Source organism: Liolophura sinensis, chromosome 1, assembly GCF_032854445.1.
Source record: "Liolophura sinensis isolate JHLJ2023 chromosome 1, CUHK_Ljap_v2, whole genome shotgun sequence".
Lineage (NCBI taxonomy): Eukaryota > Metazoa > Mollusca > Polyplacophora > Chitonida > Chitonidae > Liolophura > Liolophura sinensis.
In genome coordinates, this window is record NC_088295.1 from 34,220,073 (window position 1) to 34,244,990 (window position 24,918).

At 40.1% G+C, this 24,918-nt stretch overlaps 1 protein-coding gene across 1 annotated transcript; it reads right to left on the reverse strand.

The window, feature by feature from the left end:
- Positions 1 to 18,329: 18,329 nt before the first annotated feature.
- On the reverse strand, positions 18,330 to 21,150 carry LOC135480793 (ADP-ribosylation factor-like protein 4C). The gene has a single exon (XM_064760723.1). The coding sequence runs from the start codon at positions 20,346 to 20,348 to the stop codon at positions 19,773 to 19,775; it is 576 nt and encodes a 191-aa protein (XP_064616793.1). The 5' UTR covers positions 20,349 to 21,150; the 3' UTR covers positions 18,330 to 19,772.
- Between the last annotated feature and the right edge of the window lie 3,768 nt (positions 21,151 to 24,918).

The following is a 24,918-nucleotide window of genomic DNA, read 5'->3' on the forward strand; positions in this document are numbered from 1 at the left end:
AGAGGAAAGGTTTACACCGCCAACAAACCATTGATATTGTTATAGCTGAATTTACCCCATTTTTGTGTAATTTGTTCTTGTGTCCGCGTTAATACGCTGTTGAATATACTATAAATTCTTTCCATGATAATTTTAACAGTAAAATCTATGAATCATTGTAAGTCTATAGAAATAGATAAAGATTTCGCATGGCACTAACAGGCCACCATACGTCTGAGATTAGCAATGTAAAACTTCGTCGGTAATGTCTATATACGAAAACGCGAGGATCTAGTGGCGAGGCTTCACAAAGACTTAAAGGGCTTACGTGTAAAAATAACGAGTCGTTATACGTCCATTCTTCACTTACTTCTGTCAGTGTCTGCGACATTTATAGCTGTATATTAGCAGTTTGTAAGCCATGCAACACGGTATACCTATGAGAACAAATATTTAACCTGTATTTCTTGGAAAGCTCTGTACAGTCATATGTAAGCTGCCAGTAGCCCACAAAACGCATTTTAACTATTTATTTAACATTTATTCATTATATTTACGTCCAGATATATATCCATGGCATACCTGTACATGGTGCATGGCTAAAAGCCTAAATGTGAGTCACTGCAAACATTTTTGTATATCTATTCATTTCATAGTTTAAACCGTTTTGTGTGTGATTACAGAGAACCAGTGCGTTTCTTGTTTATAGACCATGATACCGGCTACAGTTTTTTTTTAACGCTGAAATGTTAAACTTACAACACACGCTATATATATTCGACATGTGTTAATTACTAACACGTCATGAAGTGAAACAAAACTCATGTGGGAAAAATGAAAGCACGCTTCAGTGGAATGAGTCATATTACCTAGCTAATGTTATATGATTTATTATATGCATGGCACATTAAAAACGCCGATTTGTTTCATTATCCTAAAGAAAGGCATATTTTTTTGATTGCCATAAACAAACAAAGGACAAGGCCGTCTTCATTAACAACTACTCCCATGATGGGAAACGGAAATTCAGATAGCAATGAACATTTGCAGAACCACAGAGATAATTACCACATACATGTATATACTGACAGTTTCATGCATAAAGCAAGAGTTTATTTTTATGCAACACGCTACACGCAACTCATTGAGTTGAAAGGAACTCGTACATATTCTAAATTTAGTATAGATGGAGCGTTATTGATGAGATTGCATGCCCACCCAGATCTATACGGCAATATGGCGACATGTGGATTTCAGTTGGAGAGAGGAGTAAATCGCCCTTAGCAGATATGTTAGCAGTATCTCGAAGCTATGCAAAAACAGGCATATTTATTGAACAATGATCCTGTAATTTCTTTGTGTAACATCTAGCAAATCATCCGCGTCTAATCATCAGATCGCTCGTATAGAATACATGCTGGGCATCACCCTCTCATTCCAGTCCCTACTTCAGCTTCAAAGTGCAGTCTTGCCTCTGTCTGAAAGGCTTCAATTCCAGACAAACGATTTCATTCCTCGACCTTTTACAATAAAATCTCTCCTTCCTTCTGATTTCTCCCACCAAGTAGGAGTTTACTTTAGAGAGCTGCTTCCAGTTTGTAGGATCTGCCTTCCCGCACATCCCGCCATTATAAACTCCTCGTTGTCGTCTGGTATACATGATGGCAATGATGGGTAGCTGTCTCTCTCTGAAATTAACTGCACACGGTACAGTGCATTAATGGTAGATGGTAAACATTGTCTTGTGCCACGTTAAAGGTCGTTCCACGGATTCAAACGGACGACAAAGCTCCTATAAACTTCATGATCGTCAAATCTTAGATGTAGAAGTTCCACTTCACTCGTATACGTACAACCTACGTATAACACGTAATACATAAACCCTTGTCTTATCAAATGATAACCACCCATTTCCCATCAACAAAGAGGTTCATGACTAGTCACGTGATAAATAACGAACTTATCACGTGCCGAATAAAGACTCGCGGTTGTCGTCTGCTTGGAAGAGCACGAAAAGCGGTGCGTGCTAAGGCCTATCGGTTCACTGACATTTCGACAGTCGGTTCAGAGAACATTCTCCAAAGTAACTAAAATTTCCAGGCTTATAACTGAAGCTTGTACTCGATACAGTTAAGCAATGAATTACTTCAAATACGGGTCACTCATCCATAAACTAATTTGACCTCTACCACTCTACTGGACAAGTACAAGCACCTGTGTCTCCAAGACCTCGGGGTATTATGTCTGACAATTGGCCACGTGGGAAGAACAGATAATTAATTGTATAATATACTTATACATCCTAACTTATTTTAGTTAACTGGCCATACGTCCTTATTGTACTTGGCCACGCGATGCAAAAATCTCCAGGGAAATTTGTGATTTTTATCACCACCCTGATAAACTCATTAACTCTCATCATCCAATTACAGTTTGTTTTTGCTGTAAGATCTATATTTAGTTTAATATATCACCATGTCACATGTAATTCATTATGCATTCCGCCCGTGGACAATGATGAAGCATCACTGATGAATGCATTATGCATTACGGTATATATTTACCGAGATGGACTCTTGCGTCGGTATGACATGTCAGAAGTCATTATCTAAAGAGCATACGTCTGCCACTGCATTTCAGAGGCTGTGGAGTAGCGGGCTACAGCAAAAATATCAGTTTTGCAAGGATACACCAGAATATAAGCTATTTATTCAGGGAAAGATTCGGTTATCTTAAGCATGAATTGGGAGCATCTGAGTCCACTGCGCTTATATATAGTCCCCGGTGCCAGACTGAGGCATCCCTATATGTGCTTTCCTGTTTTTGGAGGCCATCATGATAACGTTTTCAATCTATGCGTCGAAAGAGGTATTCGTATACCTGCCGTCAACCAGAATGGGCCAATAATCGCAAGACCAGTTTCCAAATCGACGTTTAACACAAACCGCCAAAGAACTAAGAACGTTTATAAAACATGAAATTAGGACGACGGAATCGTTTATAATATTATTATACAGACAGTATATACCAAGGTGGTCCCAAATACTCACCACACAAAAATTATTTCCACGTGTCATTTTCTCTGTAAAGAAAATTTTGAAAAAAATATTTGAGATCACACTTATAACTAACTTTTCGCACATTCTGTTAGTAAACGTTTGTACAGCTCGATCACTCTTCGGTTAATTAGGATCTTTTCTGAATCTATAAAATTATACCAGACTGTTGAGTGGATTTATATATGTTATCAGAGTTTACAATTGTCATTTATGGTGGGTAAAAGATTCTTATATGTGGCGTTTCGGTAAGGTAGACGATGTACATGTATAAGGAACGCCTCGGAAACACCGCAGCCTAAAGGTCGGCTATTGTTTAAACACGAACATAGTCTAAAAATATACACGATGATGACTAAGATTCCACGGTACTGAATTCGAGACCAAAGACAAGTGGGTAATTAATGACATTACGAATCCAAACCCATCTCCCTCCAGGCTGCATGTCTTCAAGAGGTATATAATACTCCCTTAATGGTTTATATCCAGTATCTCTGAGACACTACACAACCGATTACACAGCATCGGGCCGTTTTTGTGGACATTTCAACAATAAATTGTCAAATCTTTGTATAAGTTTAATTTCTTAGAATGGTACCAGATTTTGACCCGGTCGTAACGTTTCTCATTAGACATATGATTGATATAGATGATCGTTTAAATATACACCAACCAAAGTTTTATTAGGAATTGTGGCACTTTGGTGCACTGTGCTTTATTGGCTGCACCGACAATTTCTGTTATATAGTAATATATGTTATGAATATACGTTAACTCAGTGTGCATGTTGCCGTTGCGATGTATCGAAGAGAAAGGCAACTACTCGTTTTTATGCTCGCTTTAAAGACAGATCTGAATTTGTTGTCAAAAGAGATAAAGAAATACGTGTTCCCAAACAGAAATACAATAGTGATATATGAATGGCCCTGGAAGGAAACGTTTAATGGTCAAAGAAAGCTAAATGAGTTGATGGATAGTGTTAATTATAACCAATGACGGGGTCTAAAGGCGACCCTCGTTCGGCTCATTAATGCAGTCTGTGTGGATAGATACAGAATTAGTGGACGATTTGCAGTAAGTCTGTGTGATTTATGAATAAATCCTCTCCCTGAGTATATATACGATCACGTTCGATGGCAGCTTGATACCTCATTATTGCTGGCAGGAATAGCTCAGATCCGCACAGTCAATATCGTTGTCTAGTCTGTTGTTACCGATACCTATTCTTGGCGAGACAAGGAGTCGAGTGATGGTTGAAAGCCATAGCCTCGATTCTTCCTTTAGCCGGCGATATCGCTATATAAATCGCTGTATAGCCCACACAACTCCATCGACAGGTGAATTATTCAGCTGATTGTCCGCGTACTAAAAACACCGGCTTAGTTCACCAGTTGAACTATCGGCAAACAAAACCATCTCGCATTATTTCTGGCGAATTAGCCCTCAAATGACTGTAAACGAACACCAAAAACGCGAGCTGTGGAGAAGACATCGTTAAATAAATAAGCGAGCGTTGATTAAAGCCTGGGTAATTGTTGTTCACAGTCGACAACAGCCCATCACATCTCCCCATTATCGATTGTCAAGACCAATCATGAGGAATACTTGAGTATTTTAGTTGAACACATGCAGCTAGGCGGTAATGCATAGTACGCTTGATGGTCAGTGGCGGGAATCATTTCAAGAGTGCTATTCTGTGTATACAGAATAAGGTGATAAACTATAAAGCCAACAACTGACTGTAAATGTTGCTTTGTATGTGTACTTATCAGGACAATTAATGTATTTTGAAATAATACCTACACACGTCAGCCAGCAGGATATTGTGTGCGTGTGTACCTTTGTAGCTCCACGCGCATATGAGGACATTGACAAGCATGGCCTAGAGGCGCGTGTGCGAGACGACTATACGACTTTAATATGAGCAAACGTATACATCAAGACTTGATGCGAGTAAGAATGAGAGGGCAGAGGCAGCGCCAAGCGCAAGACAAGAAGACGTGTTACACGAACTGCTTGGACTCTTTTGCTAAAGGCAGAAGTAAAGGTTTCACAAGTTCCTCATTGTACTTTTAATACCATGCAGAGCCATTTTGGACTGAAGTCCAAAAACATTAATCTTCTTAATAAAAAGAAAATATCTGAAGGCGACTATTCAAACTTAGCTGAAATCGGCACTACCGCAACATAGAATCAGTGATCAAAATTTTATCAACTTAATGCATATCTATTCAAAGGCAAGGAAAAAACTGAAATAAAGTATATATTAGATGAAAGTTTTGCCACTAAATACTGTCCAGGAAAAAAATAGGAAATAATTTTTTGCAATTTTTCTAATGGATGTCAATTTTATGCTGAAGCCAGAAATCGCTTAGTGAACAAAACTCTGGGGACTGGTTGCCTCATTACACGTGGTTCAAGTCATGTCTGCCGTAAATGACTACAATGCTGTCGTCACATTTAACTGAAATTCGTTTATGCCATGTCTTCTCCTCTCTCGTTTGTATCAAACTATCCGGCAGGCGTGAGGCAGCTGTGCCAAATGAGGTATTCCGTTGTCTCTCGTCAGGGGTACTTTCAGCAGTGCTAAGGATTCATCCATTACCACCCGGCTGTTCAAAACGTCTGGTGTTCATACATCTCGGGTCACATTCTGTAATGTCTCGTCTTTTCTTCGATCGATTTGGTTCCCTTATCAAATGTAAGGTTGTAAATCATGTCGTCTTGGTAAACAGCTGTCTGATCAATACAAACACTGTAGCTATAGATATACACCAGAATCAAAGTATACACGCTCGCTGGAAACCATTATTGATAAGTATATGTTGTATGTAGGTGTCTGTTTGATGGGCATTATTTACGTATAGAGACTTTCGCTTTGCGACAACTTCATTCGATATAGTCTGAAAGGCACACATAACCGCATGCAATATGTAAATATATGAATCCATACCGAACGGGGTTTGGCAGTACCGTTCGCGGGCTGCATCAGTGCCACATTCTCCTATACAAAGTGGCTATATAAATGATATACCGATTTCCCTGACCAAGCCTTGGAAAGTCTTCTTTACAGAAGTTAATAGTTTCGACATAAATAGGTGCAAAAAACTGGTTCTTTGGAGCATAGTCTTCAGGGACCGTTTTTTCAAAACCAGTTTAAGACTAAATACCAGATTTAACTATAGGCAAAGTCGTCAATTTTGTACTTAGCCTACAAAGATTGTGTAGCAGTATATCAAATAGGAACTAAACTGCTGCTGTTGTACTTTGAGTTTGGACAACCGCACTGGCTGCTGAGTTTGGCTAAAATTTTGAGTATAATATATGACTTCATGCCAGTATATCTAATACACTTTTTGAACAACTGGACTCTGGAGACAAACTGATGTCTGTTATACTCTCTTATGTCGCAAATGTTAATTTAACTTTTCTAGGTTTAAAGAGATGCAACATGTTAAATTCTGAAAACTATCAGTGCCAATATTTGAAATGTTACGCAGCGCAATAGTTGTCTGCAAGTTGTAACGTAATGTTACCTATAGCTTACAAATTTTTTAACGTTTATGATGCCGACTATAATATCTAAAAGTGTTAAATTTTTATATATATTTCAAATGTATATGCGTATCTAAGTATCTTTCGTGGACAGTTGCATACATGTATTTGTTCTGGAGTACATGTATCAGGAGTACAAGTTTACACTGAACGCATAGATGCTTATATGATTACATCCACACTTTGTTTTGTGAAGTAAGAATATGTAGTGAATTTGTACATTAAAATCGATGCAAGAATTCACTGGTGCTAAAGCAGGCTATACATGGCTAATCTGGTATATATGTCATGTAAGGCGTGTCCTTCGGCATATTTTCCTAAAAGTCATTTTAATGGAAGATGTAAGACTGCCATGGTTTCTTATAAATGGACGGAGTGTAAAAAAGCTACACGATGTCGACAAGTCTCAGTTCATGTAACATTTCTCCAGCGTCATTTCAATCCACACGAATTCCTTGTTAAGCCTGTTTTGCGTCGTTTACAACTTTCTGTTTTTATCACCAGCGGTTTTGCCCTTCTGTCTTATTTCTGAAGCCTGTGTAATTTCTGTTTTTTTCCGCGACATTATTGTGGTATATTTCGTCTTACTGTTGACTCGAGTCGCCGTTTCTCCGCACATTGCTAAAGTTCATAAGTTTACTGGGACATGTGTGAAACGTGTGCTGTAGCCTTTGTGGCAGAGACAGACCACGCTTTTGGATTACTATCCTCTCTCTCTCCCTCTCTCTCTCTCTCCCTCTCTCTCTGTCTCTCTCTCTTTCTGTGGACATACTTCAGACAAAGAGTTAACACCAGTATACAACACATGCTTATATAGTTTACATGGTACAACTGCCGCGGGATATAGATGCCACATGAATAAATACACAACGTGCAGAAATTACACAAGTAAATGACAACAGCGTCATCACGACGGTTGGCATGCCTCCAGCACAGCAGCTGACATAACGCCGGTGTGTAGGCCCCCATGCACGTGGCCAATGAAATTAACAACGGACCAAAAACAACCCTATCTATAGGCCATTGAATCAGTTATGATCTACTAAATAAAAAAACTGAATATAAATAAACAAAGCCGCCAGTTCGGCACAAAACTAAAAACATCACAAGTATATTACAAACAGAATATTGGCATAAAAGTTTTTTTCAGTTCTGAATCCGGAAGAAAGACGCTTTATACAGATCAAAAGTGCTTTATGCTAAAAGTACCAAATGTATCGGTCACTTGCAAATGCAGTGTTCTTTTACAGTACAAAACGAAGGAAATAAAAAGCTAGTCTAAGACCAGACTACCCTCCCTTCTTTCCGGCCCAAAGATAAGTATGTGTTTTTCTTCAGTTTATCGACAAATGCATGTATTATTTATTTCATGTTAAAGCCCATCCGCGCACGTGCTGAAAAAAATCTCTATTTATCAGGGTTGCCCAAGTAATGAATATATCTGCTCATGGATATTAAACAGCCACGTGCATACATGCTGCCCTTCATCTGATCTTATATCAGGTATCAAGTTACAATAATGGTATATGACCTATATACCCAGTCACAAATGTACACTTTCAAAGCGCCGACTTTTCATTACTGACAGGTAACTATCTTTAACTTCCTGTTTTTGTATTTTTCAAGAAGACTGGCAAAAAAAAAGTCACTTGCCTTGTTATTTATCGCTTTTTTTTTCGGCCGATAAATATATGAATACAAGGGACAATAAACGACTTTAGATGTCTGGTCCACTCCTACAGTTCAATACAGTCACCAGCCTGCTGAGCTGCTGTAGATACATGTTTTACTTGATAGACGATGTCAAACAGGCCATCATATAGGCTGATAAGAAAATCACGCTCCGAGATACTTATCAGACTTACAGTGTTTCGAAATTATATACATCAGCAAAACAAATCAAGTTGACTCTGCAGTTACTTATTTTGTAAAAACAGGGTGCTTTTTAAAATAAGTTCTGGTATATGATAATTTGTTGTAAAGATAATGCTCTGTAGGCGGGGAATCACCCGTCTGTACAGTGTAACGTATGAAGCGCATGTATAGGTGTATTGACAAGCTGTGATTTTCAAACGAATAATTAAAAAACGTGTCACCTGAAAACCTGCATTTTTAGGTGCGACAATGCAGGTCAGTAAATATCATTTAGTCTATCCGTCGGTTGTTCGTTCGGTCAAATGCTGACGTCTTTAATATGTTTAATATTAATCTTATATGTGAATGTTTAGCGTGGATCTGACATGTCACTTTTTAACGTGTAAAACGACAACGACCTTCGCAGTTATTGAAAACTGGCTCTTCTTGCCGTTTTAATTACTCTGGATTCCCCATTCTTCGACGGTAATGTCTTTGCGTCAGAAAGTTTTTAATGCACACATGATGAAAGGTCGTTTCCAATATCTGTCCATGAAGTTTTCGCCATCGATCAACTTGGCATCGTCGCATAACCAAAAAACTTCAGTACACAGCGTAAAAACGCTATCAAAATGAATACTTTACGTTGCAATTTCTAATTTTTATATTAATGTTTTTTTGTAAAGTGTATAGAACTGCATCATGTCTGTATATATATATATATATATATATATATATATATATATATATATATATATATATATATATATATATATGCGGTGTACTATTGATTTCAAGTTTCATATCATTTCGACATCGACATTTACAGGCTCGTAGTTTCCAAGTGTTTTCTCCCAGCACGATGCTATCACTAATTTACAAATTAATAATGGTTCAGTAATTCCAAGGAACTCTCATAAACATGCACCCTGGGGCATGTAAAATAGATGTCTCTGTCGAAACGAATATGATGGCGTATAAAAAAAAACGGACCTATCACTCCCTTGGTTCATGTCCGCCCATTACATTATAACTCCATTGTGTAACATGTTCTAACAGATTACACGAGTGCTAAGGGAATAACCAACCTTCGTCCTTTTTAGCCACGTGTGTTACATGAACGTACATTTCTCAGATAAGCTCTGAAACTGACATCACAACGAAAGAGAACAACGGGACACCTGGACATCGTCATCGCTGTAATAGGCATCAAGCACGTCATAAAAACGTCAAACCTGGAATGTGCTGACATATATAGTTGTTATTTACTGCAGACGCTTGTGGGTTGTGTTAGAATCTATACACATATATGCAAGTCCATGCAGAGCAATTTTACAATAATCCATCTATGAAGGATATTCTCTCGAAATTACTCAGTGAACGAATGAGTCCTATTAAGGCGACGCGTCTGACACATTTACAGACGTGAATATGCGGGTACACTGGTAAAACACAAATTTACCATTTATTAGTTACCGTATCTGAACGATTGAGAAAATAAATGATCAAATAAATAATGCGTCAGCACAATTACTATAATGACCGGGGTAGAGCGTCCGCTTCGGGAGGCGGTAGATCCAGGGTCAATCCTGGGTCGAGTCACAACTCACTGCCTTAAAAGTGTAAGTTGTAACTTCCTCGCTTGGTGTTTAGCATTAAGGGAATAGAAGATAGTGTGACTGGTTGCCCGTATCAGTATAATGGCTTGGGCAGGGTAGCTTACTCGCCTTCGTTAAGTCGTCTCGGTGAAGCAGCACTAGATAAAAGAGTGGTGGGACAAGGACTGCGTTATAAGGACTCCGTCGTCTTATGACTGAAAAATTGTTACGCACGACTTTAAACCCTAAGCACTCACTCACTTACTGTAGTTCTATCGCGCCTATTTCCAGCAGATGTCAGTAAGCTTAAATGGAGGCGTGTATATGGCGTCACTGCGTAACATATGGAGTGAGCAATGTTCATATACTATAACATCAACTGAACAAACTGTGCACACATGTACTGGATCGTATGGATTTATCTAGTATACATACAAATCAACCTTATACACAGTATATACTAGTAGTACATAAATTAAATACACCCCGACGATAAAGTGGGAGATGATATAGATGATATAGCCATTTTCTCTAACTAGCGCAATTTGCAATTGGTTTACTGATATGTGCAAATTTCATGTTAACGGGTATCCGTATATTTTATCAGTAAAGTTTATATTATATGTACCAGATAACTTATAGAAGCCAGGTGAGGACATCTCGTCCCGCGCCTACGTGTACATTACATGATTATCTGTTTCCAGCTACGCCTGATAGTACAATGTGTCGAATCAACTCCTTTGTCACTCAACTCTTGTATTCTTTACGTCATGTATTGTTACCGCGGTACACTGATGAGGGAGTCTCCAGGATTGTGTAGAACTCTCCAGCGTCACAATAGTATCGTCACTGCTGATTTGACATATTTCATTTAGCAAATATGTCAATAGACAACAAACCGTGAAGCTGTCCGTCATAATAAAATTCTATGCGTCCAAGGCGACAGAAAAGACAAACAACCTACATGTTCAAAGAGCAGTGACTTTGTGAGCTAATTAACCAGCCAATCTTGTGTGACTCGAGTCCTGTAGGTCAACCATCAACCGATGGAACGCCTGCTTATAGTACCTTCGTCACTGCTCTACCTGTGGCAATGTGACAAATGACGACCTGTTGCTGGTGTGACAGTGCTGATATTGTGACAGTACCCTACTAACTGCTAACCCAAGATACACAAAATTATACGTCCACGTAAAGGGCCACACAGCACACTCGATAACTGAGAAAAAGTCCATTACTGCTTTTCGTTGGTTAATTGCTGTGTCTTTATTCAGTTTATTGGTGTATAATCAAACCTCCAATTTGACTGAACGATCCTTTCAATCATTCTTTCAACATTAAAATGAATCTTCGCGATAACGAGACTTATGCGTTTTCTATAATATATTATTCTGATACAATATAACAACCGTAACGTGTGCGACTTGATATTGACTGTGTTAGTGTTAGTGAAGATGCAGACCTGCATTCATTTAATACAGGTGTTATAAGTATGGGGAAAAAACTCAACTTTCCCGGGTTCGTTTTCATTAGATATAATTACTCTTCTTCACATGCGGTTAGTAAGAAAGGTCCCTGTCAACGGTGAACTGAAGAGGTTACCTATTATAACGGCGACTAGCATAAGGCCCATACCTGCAAATTAAACCTGTGTTACACCGGTCAAATGACGTATCCCATGGCTTCAGAAGAACCGCCTAACACGCATGAATGACTTTCCCACACTTGAACGAGTAGTGAATAGCTGAAGGCGCTTTGATGCATTTCCTCCCCTACGAATAGGACGATAGAGAAGGCGGAACCAAGGCAACAGAAACCACATACAGGTGAATCTTCTATTTGACGACTAACGCCTTTACTCTCAGATAAACAAGATATAGGCCTACCTATTTACCTGTGGTACAACCCACGCTGTTTAGATGAGGACTGGCCTGGGGGTAGGTAACTTACATATAACGGATGTTAGTAGTTCCGCGGCAGGTATAAGGATGGTGAGGTAACGAGGTTTACCCCGGAACTCCGATACACCTGTACGTTTTATATAAACACACCTGGTCAGGAATGAAGTGAGCCAACGAGAAGCGGGGGCGGGGTTCTCACAACCCAGAAACACGTACGTTACGCCGATTTATAAGGGCTGAATGTAGGGACACACAGGTGATATTCTGTGTTCCTGATATTTTACAGGAGTTACATCGATTACAACACGTCCCTATAAATTTTCACACTTTCTTATTGATTGATTGACTAATTTTTTTTTATTTGAGTTGTCTTCCGTCGCACGTTCAGTTATTACTATTATTATATCACGCGTACAAAGATGGCTACGTCTATGCGTTGGGGGCCACCAGGGGAAACCACCGCCTTTCTCGAGGTACCTGACAAAACTGGTGATATGATGCATCAGCCATTCGGCATGGCGGGAGTTGGGTTCAAACGTGCGATCTTATTCGCCATGCGAGCTAGAGCAATGCCTTGATTCACTTATCCAGATCAAAGATGCCTACTCTCTCTACGACAGACCATTTGAATCTAGTAAACGGCCGAGTACAGGCCTCTGCGGGAGAAGAGTTAAAGATAACTTAAAATTTCTTGTCTTTTAGTTACCGTGAAATATACATTGTTTTAGTGCAGAGATAATAAAGTCTACCCACACTGATCTGTCCCCATCGGAGATCTTCATTGCCATATTCTCTCCACGTCTTGACTGCAAGTCTTGCAGGAAAACATGTCTGTTTTGACATTCATATACTGCCTATTGCTAACGTTTTCTTTTACAAGACCCATGGGATCACATCAGCCTGGCACTAATGCCGTCATGTATAACCTGCTTCAGCTCGTTTAGTTGTATTCATTACGCCTGGTTATAGACTGAAGGGAATAAAGAAATACTGTGAGGAAATTAAACGGTTGTTTAATTTAGATGAGTATGGAAGTATTAAAGACAAATCTCCACAAAAACACTTGGTGATTCAAGCTTATATGGGTTTAGCCTGTGTAATCCATATAGTCCAGTATCGTGAAAACCCATTTGCAAATGTTCACATTATTCTAAACTGCTTCTATTTTGAAAGGTGTTTAGAGGGACGGTGGGATGTAACAAATTGGAGAGCACGGTGTATATGGTATGGTTGATGTTAGTAATAAACTGTCTGTTATGCTTGTACAGTACATCCCAACACCTGGGACACCCGCCGCTATACGTGTACACCCAGGGGCTCTTCCCACTCGTAACGACCGTAAAAGAATAAAGAGTTCTGATAAAAAGCACAGTATGGCTTCGGTACTGAAATTCCCACGGTGTGCCAATAAAATGTCTGAGACATGCCCTTGGCTAAGATAACGGGGTTGGCATTCTGATGACCGTCTGGCATTTCAGTGGCTTTCTCAAGACGACAGGGTCCGCGTTGGGGTGTATGGAACACAGCACGGTCATTCAGGGGCTCTTGTAGGGGTAAACGAGAAGAATGAAACGTAGTCTCGTCATAACAGACATACAAGTGAAGCTTAGGGTGGCTGCAGGTCCGGTATTTTGGGTACCCTAACTAGACCTGGCCCGTTAAGTAGGTATCCCGGGTCTCTCTCACATACCCTCGCCCCTTGCACATCAAACGCTGCCTAGAAGTTCCTTACCAGCCCCTAGTAAAACTCACAAACGCGATCCCTCCCGCCAGTTCTAAACATCTGTATTCACGTCTGGTCAGCCTATTCCCGACATAAAATAGAGATGTGGCCGGAGACCATGTGGTCAACAGACGTGACCAGTCCCGACATTGACCGGTATAAAGGTGCCGCCCATCTGACATATAAAGGCTGGTCTAAGGCTAAGGGCCATGTGGTCTCACTGACACCATCGGCATAACCTAGTCTAGCCCAGCTGACCACACGTCTTAGTGTAGTGAGAAGATAAATCCGTGCATTTCCATTCACCACTTTATCTACCAGGCACACACGTTAGTAAACTACACAAATAGTCTGTCTCTGGCAATGAAACCAGTATAACCGTATGAAACTTACATCCTTCAGGGGTTAGTCGATATTTACTGAAGTAACCAGTTGAATAATGCGAGCCGTTCATAGTTAACTGTCTACATGTAACTTACAACTCTTTGATATCATTATCATTACCAATTCCGTTTGTCACAAAGCTGCTCACTAAGAAATTAGCTATAATTTCATGTTGATCAATGAAAGCCTTTGAAACCGGACCCACGGGCTGTCTGTCGTCTAATTACTTGATATATGGCCTTTTAGTAAGAGAAAAACACGATATAGCTTCCCCCTCTATATATATTTGCCACAGCGAGACTTACCATATGCCAGGGTAAACCCTGTCTGGCGTGAGCTTTGCCCTTTAGACGATATAACTATATAACCAAATATAACAGAGAAACAAAACACATGGAAACAAAATCTTACTGGTTTCTCCAAAAGACAAGTCTTTGGAGATCTATGCACAGGGTTTCGCGCACAATTACACGAGGTGAACGTTCCTATAAATAGGCTCCTCCACAGGGGCCGATGCCACCAATCGATTTCTGACTAAATCAAATTTTAAAACGTTAATGTATAATGCCTAGACAATCGTCACAAACGTTAATGTACAATGCTTAGACGATCGCCACAAACGTTAATGTATAATGCTTAGACGATCGACACAAACGTTCTTTTGATCACGCTTATTATAGACATTAATTCATTTGAACCATGCGTTTAGGATCCAAACACATGTAATTATGTCACTCGTAAAATTTTGACTCCGGCACGGGAAAAAATGTTTGGCAGAACTGGGTACATGTATGTACGACATGCGCTTTACAAATCAGGTATATCTGTAAATGAAACATCTGTAACGTATTTTTACACGCTGTCAAACAATGCTACTTACTTAACCAAGTGCATAGACCATTCGGTTCATAAAGGTGTTTTCGTATACATGATTCAAAGTCACGATTAATTGTTTAACCAATAGCCTGAAAAGTGCCAGTTACAAGAAAACACATCCATGCTCGCCATTTTACCTGATGATGTGATGAAGACAAATCATTTGGTGTGTAGAGTATACCGTATAAAACGCTACAGCGTATTGAGCTCAAAAGCAGACGACGCTGTGATAGTTGGTAAATGGTCATGCATGTTACTGGTGAAATCCGACCTCTTGTCAATTTATTTCAGTTGAAGTTTGTTCATGTAAATGCTGAAATAGTAGCACCATGGTAGAATTATCTAAAGAGAAAGGCAGTGGTGTTAACTGCAGTAAGTCAGCGGCCATTGGGCCAGAATTACTTAAAATGCTGTGTTGTGATTTAATATATAAACACATTAAAACAGGCGGAAAGGGACCAGACTTACTCCATTAGCAGATTCCATGTTACGCAGGAATACAACTTGAAAGACTAAAGCATAGAGCGCAAAAGAAGAGCAGTGACGACACTGCGATAGTTGTCAAATTGTCACACCTACTGCCAGTGAAATCCAGCCTCTTATTCGTGGTGTACAGTCCCACATTGACTTGATATATACAATCAGCCTGGCTGTATTAGCACTGACACGTCAGCTGTGATATCAACATTTCACTTGACATGACATCCAAGTTAAGGTTATTGTTAGAGGGGAAGCTTGGACATCTTGGATTTGAGCAGCCAGTGTTTAGATTCTTACCAGAAGGGTGGAATTACTTTACCGATTTATTTATGTAGGAGTGTCTTTCGTCGTTGATTAGATTATCGCTATATACGTGTCAGTTCACTGTTGTCACAGACCCGACTATTGTACAACATAACGTCACTGAGGCGCAACACTCAAAAAATTAATCTGTTAATTTGAAAGTTTGTTGTCTGAGTCACGACAGAAAATATTCTGTTACTGTAACATGCCATGTCATATTCAACAAAATATTCTGTTGGTCTAATAGACTCTTTTATGTTGAGTTCACAGAATATGTGCGATATATTTATCAGAATAATCTGCCGCTATAACAGAATACATTAAAGCAGCACTCAGATAACAGACTTTCTGTTAAAATTAGCAGATTATTTTTTTCATTGTAGCTGTGTATTCCTTGGCCCAGTAAGCTACATTTCTGAGCAAACCCTGAATATCTATACGAACTTAAGGACAACATATATGTTATTAATGCCAATTTTCAGTTCAGCTCAGTCATAATGTGAATACTTATTGCCACCATTTTGCATTTGCACGTCAATATATCAACTGCCAATTTAATGTATATGTGTGTTTTATGCAAATTCAACTTCAGATATAACTTCACTTTCTCGCCTTAACACCTCATGGCAAACAGCTCAAATCTAGCATGTATGGTGCAGAAGTTAGCGCTATTAATTAGCACTCTCCACTGATTATTTACCGCCTAGGGAGGTGAAACGTCACGGACAAAATGGAGTCCATGCTGTGAGTGATGAATCGCTGTTATCTTTGCAAAAAGCGAAACACAGTCGTTGTCAAACGATGGGTAGGCATGAACCCATTTCCCTAATGGATTTATGGCACCTTTTAGCATCTCAGTGCGAGGTGTTATAACTTGAAAAGCTTGAAAATTAAAAAAGTGCACCATCATCACAAGCATGCTTACGTGGTAAAATGGCAAAGCCGATTGCTTCCGCCGACGGCATATACAGCTATACATGAGCTGATGCAATGAACTTCTGCATGTAAATTCTAGTTATAATAACGTCTCATTAACATGAACACGTAACATGAAGTGCTCTTCACCCATACACATGTACACGTAATAAAGAGAATGGCTGAATAGCTTCCAGCCTGAGTGAAGTTCTAATTACAAGCTACGCCTGCTGCGGAACGGTAGTGTCGGGTCGCCGTGGTCAGCCAAACAATCAAACTTCTTGACCACAGGCAGTTAACATGTATATCCTGTATAATTGTGTACCCGCGGTCAATAGTCAGCTACTGAGTGGGGGGTAGGGGGTGGGGGGTGCTGGCCTTGCTGTGAGTCTTTTCATTACTGGGTAAGGTTGTTACGCAAGTGTGTATTAAATATCCCTTAAGCGATCCCTAGAGCATCTGTCTACCACCACTTTATCTTCCTGTAGTATAACGACTATAGGCCTCTGTTTCTGCTATCAATGAGGGTGGAGAAAGTCTATATCCATGGTGGAGCAGTTAACCACTGACAGATGCTGGAGGTCTATATACAGAGTCTGGCCAGAGGTGGAGGCGGCAGTACATATCACAGGACAACCGCCGCCGAGTAAAATCCTAGCTACACCATCCACTACAACCCAGCCTTGTCTCAACCCGTATCGAACATAATCTACCACTGCCAAATTACAAATACGCCCAGGCCTATTGCATGTCCTGACATAGCAACTAACTGTTAGCTGCGATGCCACGGCCGATTCCATCTGTAACCAAACAGGTATTACCAAAATCTATACACTTATCACCTTTGACCGGTGAAATAGATGTTTAATGGAAATGTGCCCAGTACTATAATTGTATCTCACATATTCCACACAGCAATAGTACAGATCGACTTTTCGGGCATACACTTGCAGCCTATAGCTGTTCACACAATGCTTACAGTATTTGACGTGCCTGGACAGCGATTTTACCAGCACTGTACGTTTGTACCAGCACTGTATATATGTCGACTGTTGGCGTGACCTGAGGATTACATTTCGTGTTACATTGGATTTGTCTTCAAAGCGAAACCAGTTGGATAAATAAGCAAAAAACTTGAGGCAAAGGCCAATCAGAAAACCCAGCCCAAATATTGGGTTACCGTTAAAATGAGCAACTCTAAAAGAAGGCACAATGCACGTATGGTGGAACGGGAAGTAATATTCACAATACCCCCTACCCCCCACCCCAACACACATACCAACCCTCCCATGATTCTATCTTCGTTCAGTCTCTGAGACTTTCAACTGTGTCTACTGAACCAAATGATCCGAGTGTAATTCTGTGGGCCCCTGTATCGTATGTACGACCAGGCACATGCATGTCTATCACACAACACTAGACCACTTTTTACCATCGTATCACGAACATTGCCCCTCACATAGCATGTAAAGCTATAAATCAAGCTTTTACAAAGAGATCGGCACAGTTACTTTACAGTCTTACACACTACTCTTGCTTCTAGTTCGCTACACCTTAAGTATTACTTTAGAATGTTGTTATCCGTGACACTGTTATAAGTTTTTGATAACAGCGATTAAAAGACATCGGCCGGTTAATTTTGTCACGGCTATACACAGTCACAAGAACCCGATAAGGCCTGAAAACATGAAATGACTAAATAGCATGTTGTTGCAAAGATAAACATTTTATTGCAAAATAAATTTAACAGCATTTGACTTAGGTGATCCCTCAATAACGAACGTCTACTGGAATTAAGACATTAAACAGACATTGTTTGGAAAATATGCGCACAATTTCAACTTGGACCTGAAGAGTTACTCAGACACTTCGACAACAATATGAAGATTTTAAGAAAACAAATTTCGCTCCCCACAGCACTTTCTTATCTAACATGATACAAATCAGCCGTGATATCACAAACCCTACACGGTAAGAGACTTGTTAATTCACGACAACTGTGCGCTACTTCAGAACTACGTCGCGTTTGGAGAATCATAAACGACCAACCACACTGAGTGCAAAGTGAAATATACACACGGACGTGCACATTTCACTAAGTTATGTAACAGATGTTACAAGGTATAGAAAAACACAGTTCACAATCTGACAATGACCTAATACTGGATCAGTGAGATCAGCGTTTATAGTCAAGAAACGTTTCGACCCATGCACAAACAAAACATTGTATACACGAGTACCTGGATGTCTAAGAGGTTAAAAATGTAAATGATGAACAAATGTAAACTTGGTGTCTCTAAAAAAATGGTCGGGCCAAAGGGCTTGGAAGACTGAATCGAATGTCTATATTATACAAAAGGAAACTTGGTCGTTGTTAACTCAGTTTTGACACACCTGAATATGTTAGTGACTCGGGATTGGCCACACCTTAGTATATACATGTAGGTAGTGATATACTGAACAATTAGCTACACTTGTACAGAAACGGTCTATCTTTCAACCACAAAATTACAGATGTATAACTGTGCTTTCTGTAATAAATTGTTGATTATCCAACCGTCATATTTGTAATCACTGTTTCTATTTATACACAGACTCAATTACAGCCGCCCCTTAGGTTCGATGATTTTAAATATCACTACAGTATGGTGTTATCGCGTAAAATACTGGATACTGACAACCAATGCGGACCCGGAAAGTCCTGGCCTTGCGGAATATTCAGCGCTTCTCATTAGTGCTTGTACAGAACGAAATTGGCTGGAAATAACAAGAACACCTGTTGAAAACCTTAGGTATTTTATACCTATAAAATAAAATCCTTACAATATTAACCAAGTTACGTTCATGGTGTGAACAAATCCACAATATCTGCCAGTCGAATACCTGCTAAGTATGCACGGTATTTCATCGTCGTATTGAGTAAGTTTTGATTAGTACACATCGTAGTAGCAGTGCTACGGTAATGTTCATAAAATAAAGATCAGATATATCACTATATATGTACACATTGTTCACATACCTGTGATATAATCAATAAGTCATCAGTCCTGGACAGCACTTATAGTTCAATATTTCACATCCCCGTAAATATATAAGTATATATATGTATATATATGTATAAAGTACAGATATAAGTAGATATATTATGTCACTTTATTTTCTTCTTGCTGGATTTGGTTTTCCGTCTTTTGATGATCAAATCATACATTATGTCCACACACTCTGGAAGGCCTTCGCCCGTGATTGCACAGGCTGGCTGTATATGATATAACTGACCAGGGGAGAGGTCAGTAAGAGTCAACATCTTCTCTATCTCCTCTGGGCTACTCGCCCGTGGAAGGTCCTGTTTGTTAGCTACCACCAATAATGGTAATCCACCATAATCGGGACTTTTGACAAGTTTTAACAACTCCATTCTGGCCTCCTCCATCCTCTCAGTGTCCACACTGTCCACAACAAACACCATGCCGTCCGCTGAACGCAGGTACGATTTCCACAACGGTCGGGTTTTATCCTGGCCGCCTATATCCCAGATTGTGAAATTCGTACCTTTGGCCTTGCCAGACTTGGCCTTGATTTTTTCACAGTTAAATCCCACAGTGGGGACAGTACAGGAAAACTTGTCGAATTTAAGATGATACAAAACGGAGGTTTTCCCAGCAGAATCCAGGCCTAACAGAACCAACTGTACCGTATGGTCAAGTTTGCCCAGTCCGCCGCCCATAGCCTATGAATTACGTCCACGTAACATTTCAACCCACACTGCCACACAACACAATTCCCGTCCTTATTTTTTCCCTCCGCTTCGTTTTATACCTCGTCTGGGAAAGTTCAAATTTCACCGATGTGTTGATTCAAGCCGCACGTTGTACATAGCATGGGTCAGATGGCCTCGGTCAAACAGCTAGTCTCGCTCAAAATGGCTCCAAAAATCCGCGGTACACTCCTGAAGTTTTGGTCCCTTTAAGACACTGTTAATTAGACACACTAACCGTTGATGTTAATCCAAGGTAGAGTGGGGTCGGGGTGGCCGTTATCCGGAGGCTTGTATATATATCTCCCTCTGTTACCCCACAGGTGTGTCGATACCACCGTATAGTTAAAACCACCAAGACCCAATCTAGAAGAGTTCCTCGCAGAAACTAGAGCCAGCTCCAATTAGGGATCGGTCATCGCCGTACTCTGGGTTTTATCACCAGCTCGCTCTCCCGAAACACGGCCTCACAGAGAGCCGTATACACCAGGTGACAAGCGCCACATGCCGCGATGTCAGCCTGATACCTGAATAATACAGCCCACCGTGAGGTAATCCACTAACCCAGGACTCCCTGCGGCGGTAACGGGGACTAGCAGGACATCACAGCTAGATAGCCAGCCACCTCTTGTTCTGTTGCCACCCACTCCTGGTTAGAGAATGGTCTATCCAAAGACAAACCGGACACCTTGGCCTCAATCGTCGCACAAAACACTGCTATTTCTGTTCTGTAGGAATCCAGGTCAGTAAGATGTGTCTCGACCAATACCGATCCTCACAATAGCCGCGTCACGCAGAGGTTAAACTGAGTCTAAACCACTGCCACCAATATCACGGACTACTTTCAGTTAATATCGCCCGGTCGCCAATATATTACGGCTGTGTGTTGCGATATATGTGGATTTTAAGCTATCCGTCCGTTACCCATTAAACACACCCTACACATGTACGGACAGCTCTGTGCCGCAGTATTCGTCAATGGCCATGTACTATGTTCTATATGTGTGCTGATATATATAGACATATAAAGATATATAATTAAAACCCAATTAATTTCAAGGGGAAAATTTTTGTGATTAGTTCAAAGTTAACTGAAAGATCAGATAATAATCATATATTATGTCTTTTCATCACAAGTGTATGCATGACAACAACACTTCACAAGTGTGAAATACAAATATGAACTCTATACGGTGCAATAAAAAATCACTATCTGCGCACATGGCCACTGACATATAACATGATATAAAACCAGCGTCTTGCTAGCCTTCACTGAAATGTAGATGTTCGTTAATTGCATTTTTTCAAGTTACACAACAGGAAAACGCAAATAATGCATTTCAGTAATATGTGTCTCCAGCGGCAGGAGCTATATCCTTCTAGACTTGTCAGAAACGTTGACTGTGATAGCACCACGAAAAACAAAATTCATAACTTGTAGATTCGATCTGGAGACGGCAGGTGTGCTGGTGTTTGTGTATATATATATATATATATATATATATATATATATATATATATATATATATATATATATATATATATATATCATAATATAATAGAATCAGGGCCTTGCCCGTTCGTGTGTTATGTATGAACATACGTATTTGTGTAGTGAAACATAAAAGCATAAAAGCATGACCTTGCATGATAACTTAACAGTTGATACTTTACGACAAATAAATCATTCGTCCTATAAAATATAGTATATAGGTAGACATTTTACTTGCACGGATTAAACATATATACTATAGACTAAATAATATTTATTTATTTGATTGCTGTTTTACGCCGTACTCAAGAACAGTTCATTTACACGACGGTATCCATGCAGCATTATGGTCGGACGACATACACTGTTGACCATAAAGTTGGAATAAAATATTTTAGCCACAATCCCAGAAGTTTAATATTATTTTTCGCCTCAAAAATAATATAAGCCGAAACGAATTGATGCATAATCTCTCTCTACTACGTGTACAAAAATGTTTTATTCTATGCTAATATGAGAATCACATAAGAGGCTCTGATGGTAGTGATAAAAAGCCCTGTGCCTGGTGCTTCTCCAGTGATCTTCATTCAGAGAGAGGTCAAATTACCTCGCGCATAACGGAATTCTCGCTTTCGCATGGAACAAAAAGTAGTGTAGCGGGGATTCCGGCTATGCCTCGTGCTACTCCAATGCCAATACGCCGGAGAGTGATTGCCCTCCATCAAGAAGGCTACAAAACAGTCCGATGTTGCCGATTTTGTAGGCATATCGCAAAGTACAGTCAGCAAAATCATCAGACGTCATCGAGACGTGGGTCATTTGCGGCCACGTCAAACTCCAGGACGACCACGACTGACTACGAGACGAGATGACCGCCGACTGCTCAATCTCTCTCGCACAAACCGGAAAATGTCTGCGAACCATCTTCGCCGTTTGTGGCGGAGGCATTACGGAATCAATGTTTCCCGAACAACGGTGAATCGCAGATTACTTCAGCATGGTTATCGAGCAAGACGTATGACCAAATGTCCCCGGCTAACCGCCCAACATAAAGTCCGAAGGCTTCGCTGGGCTAGGGAGCACAGACAATTGCAGTTAGGGCATTGGCGACATGTGCTCTTCACGGATGAGAGTCGCTTCTTCCTGAAACCTGTGGACGGAAGGCAAAGGGTTCGTCGTTTGCGAGGAGAAAGCCTTCGAGATAACTGTGTGCAGGAAAACAATCAAGGGGGTGGCGGTTCAGTAATAGCTTGGGCCGGTATTCACTATGGTGGAAAAACGCCGTTCGTGGTGCCCGACGAAAACGTCAACGCCGTCGTGTACATTGATATCCTTGAAAACCATTGCCTTCCATACGCACGAAGGGTTTATGAAGACAATTTTCGTTTGCAAGACGATAACCCTACACCACACAGGGCCGCTGCAACACGCGAATTTCTTCGGGCACAAGGGGTGGAGCAGTTACCTTGGCCATCGCGTTCCCCTGATATGAACCCAATAGAACATGCCTGGGACAAGTTAGGGCGAGCCATCAACGCACGTGACAATATTGCTGAAAATCTGCAAGGACTGGCATAGGCTCTGATCAATGAGTGGAACGTTCTGCCCATTGAATTCATTAACAATCTGGTCGACAGCATGCAACGACGTCTTGACGCATTGATTCGTGTCAGGGGTGGTCATACGAGATATTAATGACTGTTTCTCTTACAAACTGTATTGTCTGTAACTTATAATACGAAGGGAACAAATACGTTTATGTTTGTGATATGGAGACATTGAAGTAAAGCCTTCAATCCTTTCGACTTGAAATGCCAGTTTTTGTTTTTACGCCGTTCTACAGCCTATAATCGATCCATTAAAGATTACAATAGGCTGATATGTGTAGAAAAGACCAACATTTGGTGTTATGCTGATATCTACGCCATAATCAAGCATTCAATACCGCGTACAATCAGAACAACTCCGAATTTAGTCGTCGAATTAATTTATTCCAACTTTATGGTCAACAGTGTAGAAGTAATAACTGACCATTAATTATTTCACCTAGATGATTTATATACACATGAAAAATTCAGTGGAATCTTTTCAATGGGAATAAAAGTGAATATTTCAGAGAACGGAAGAAAAATATTAGAATAAGGTATAGTATTGTTAAAGCCGTGTTGAAAAACATATATGTGTCTGTCCTACAGGCTACCCAATGTACAGTGTAGCAAATTATATGATCGGTTTTATTCCTGGTAAGCTTAATCCCTAGGCCGATTAAACAGATTAGTTGTAAACTAATACTGATTAAACTGCGAAATATATAAGATATATAGTGGGCACATTTCATATTTGGAGCGCGGATGAATAAGGCGGCAGAGGTATTAGTATGCACTCTGGCTGGAGACCTGCTATGGAGGTTGGATCTTACACACACGACTGTGCTCGCCTGTATACAACAGCGATTAAGGTAATCGTATCTGTGTATATACATGGCATACGTCCTGGTTTGATCTGTATAAAGGAAGTAATTGGATTTGGTATTAAGTAAGTGGCGAAAGCTTTTGCCAAATTAACAATTTGGGGAAATGTGCCATTTTATTCAGAATAATTAATACATGCGGGATTTAACTGAATAAACACCTCGGTCTGCTCATGGACTGGGTCACGCGTACACCCTCCCTATGGCGACTGGGAGGCCTACCTAAATAGGATATGTCATCCCATCGATATACCCGTGTTTCCGGATTAAAAACAAAAGCACTAACAATATAAGGTAGTAAAATGCTCTGTTTGAATTTCTTTTAGTGCTCTAATGTCTGACTTATATACACAGTATATATATTATATAGCTTGTGGTCATTAATGATCGTGCTTTATGGAATGTGACACATCTGCTCTGTAATTAGTTGACATAGCACACAAGCCTAACACACCACATAATCTATTACTATAATTCTGACCTCTGCCAGCATAACTAAGTGGTGCGTAAGCTACATGTACTGGTACAGAGGAACAATAAAGAAGTCGAGGAATTACCACGTGAATGTAAACGCTTTC

Bases quoted from the DNA above. Each gene is read 5' to 3' on its own strand.
- LOC135480793 (XM_064760723.1), bottom strand. From the start codon at position 20,348: ATGGGCGGCGGACTGGGCAAACTTGACCATACGGTACAGTTGGTTCTG.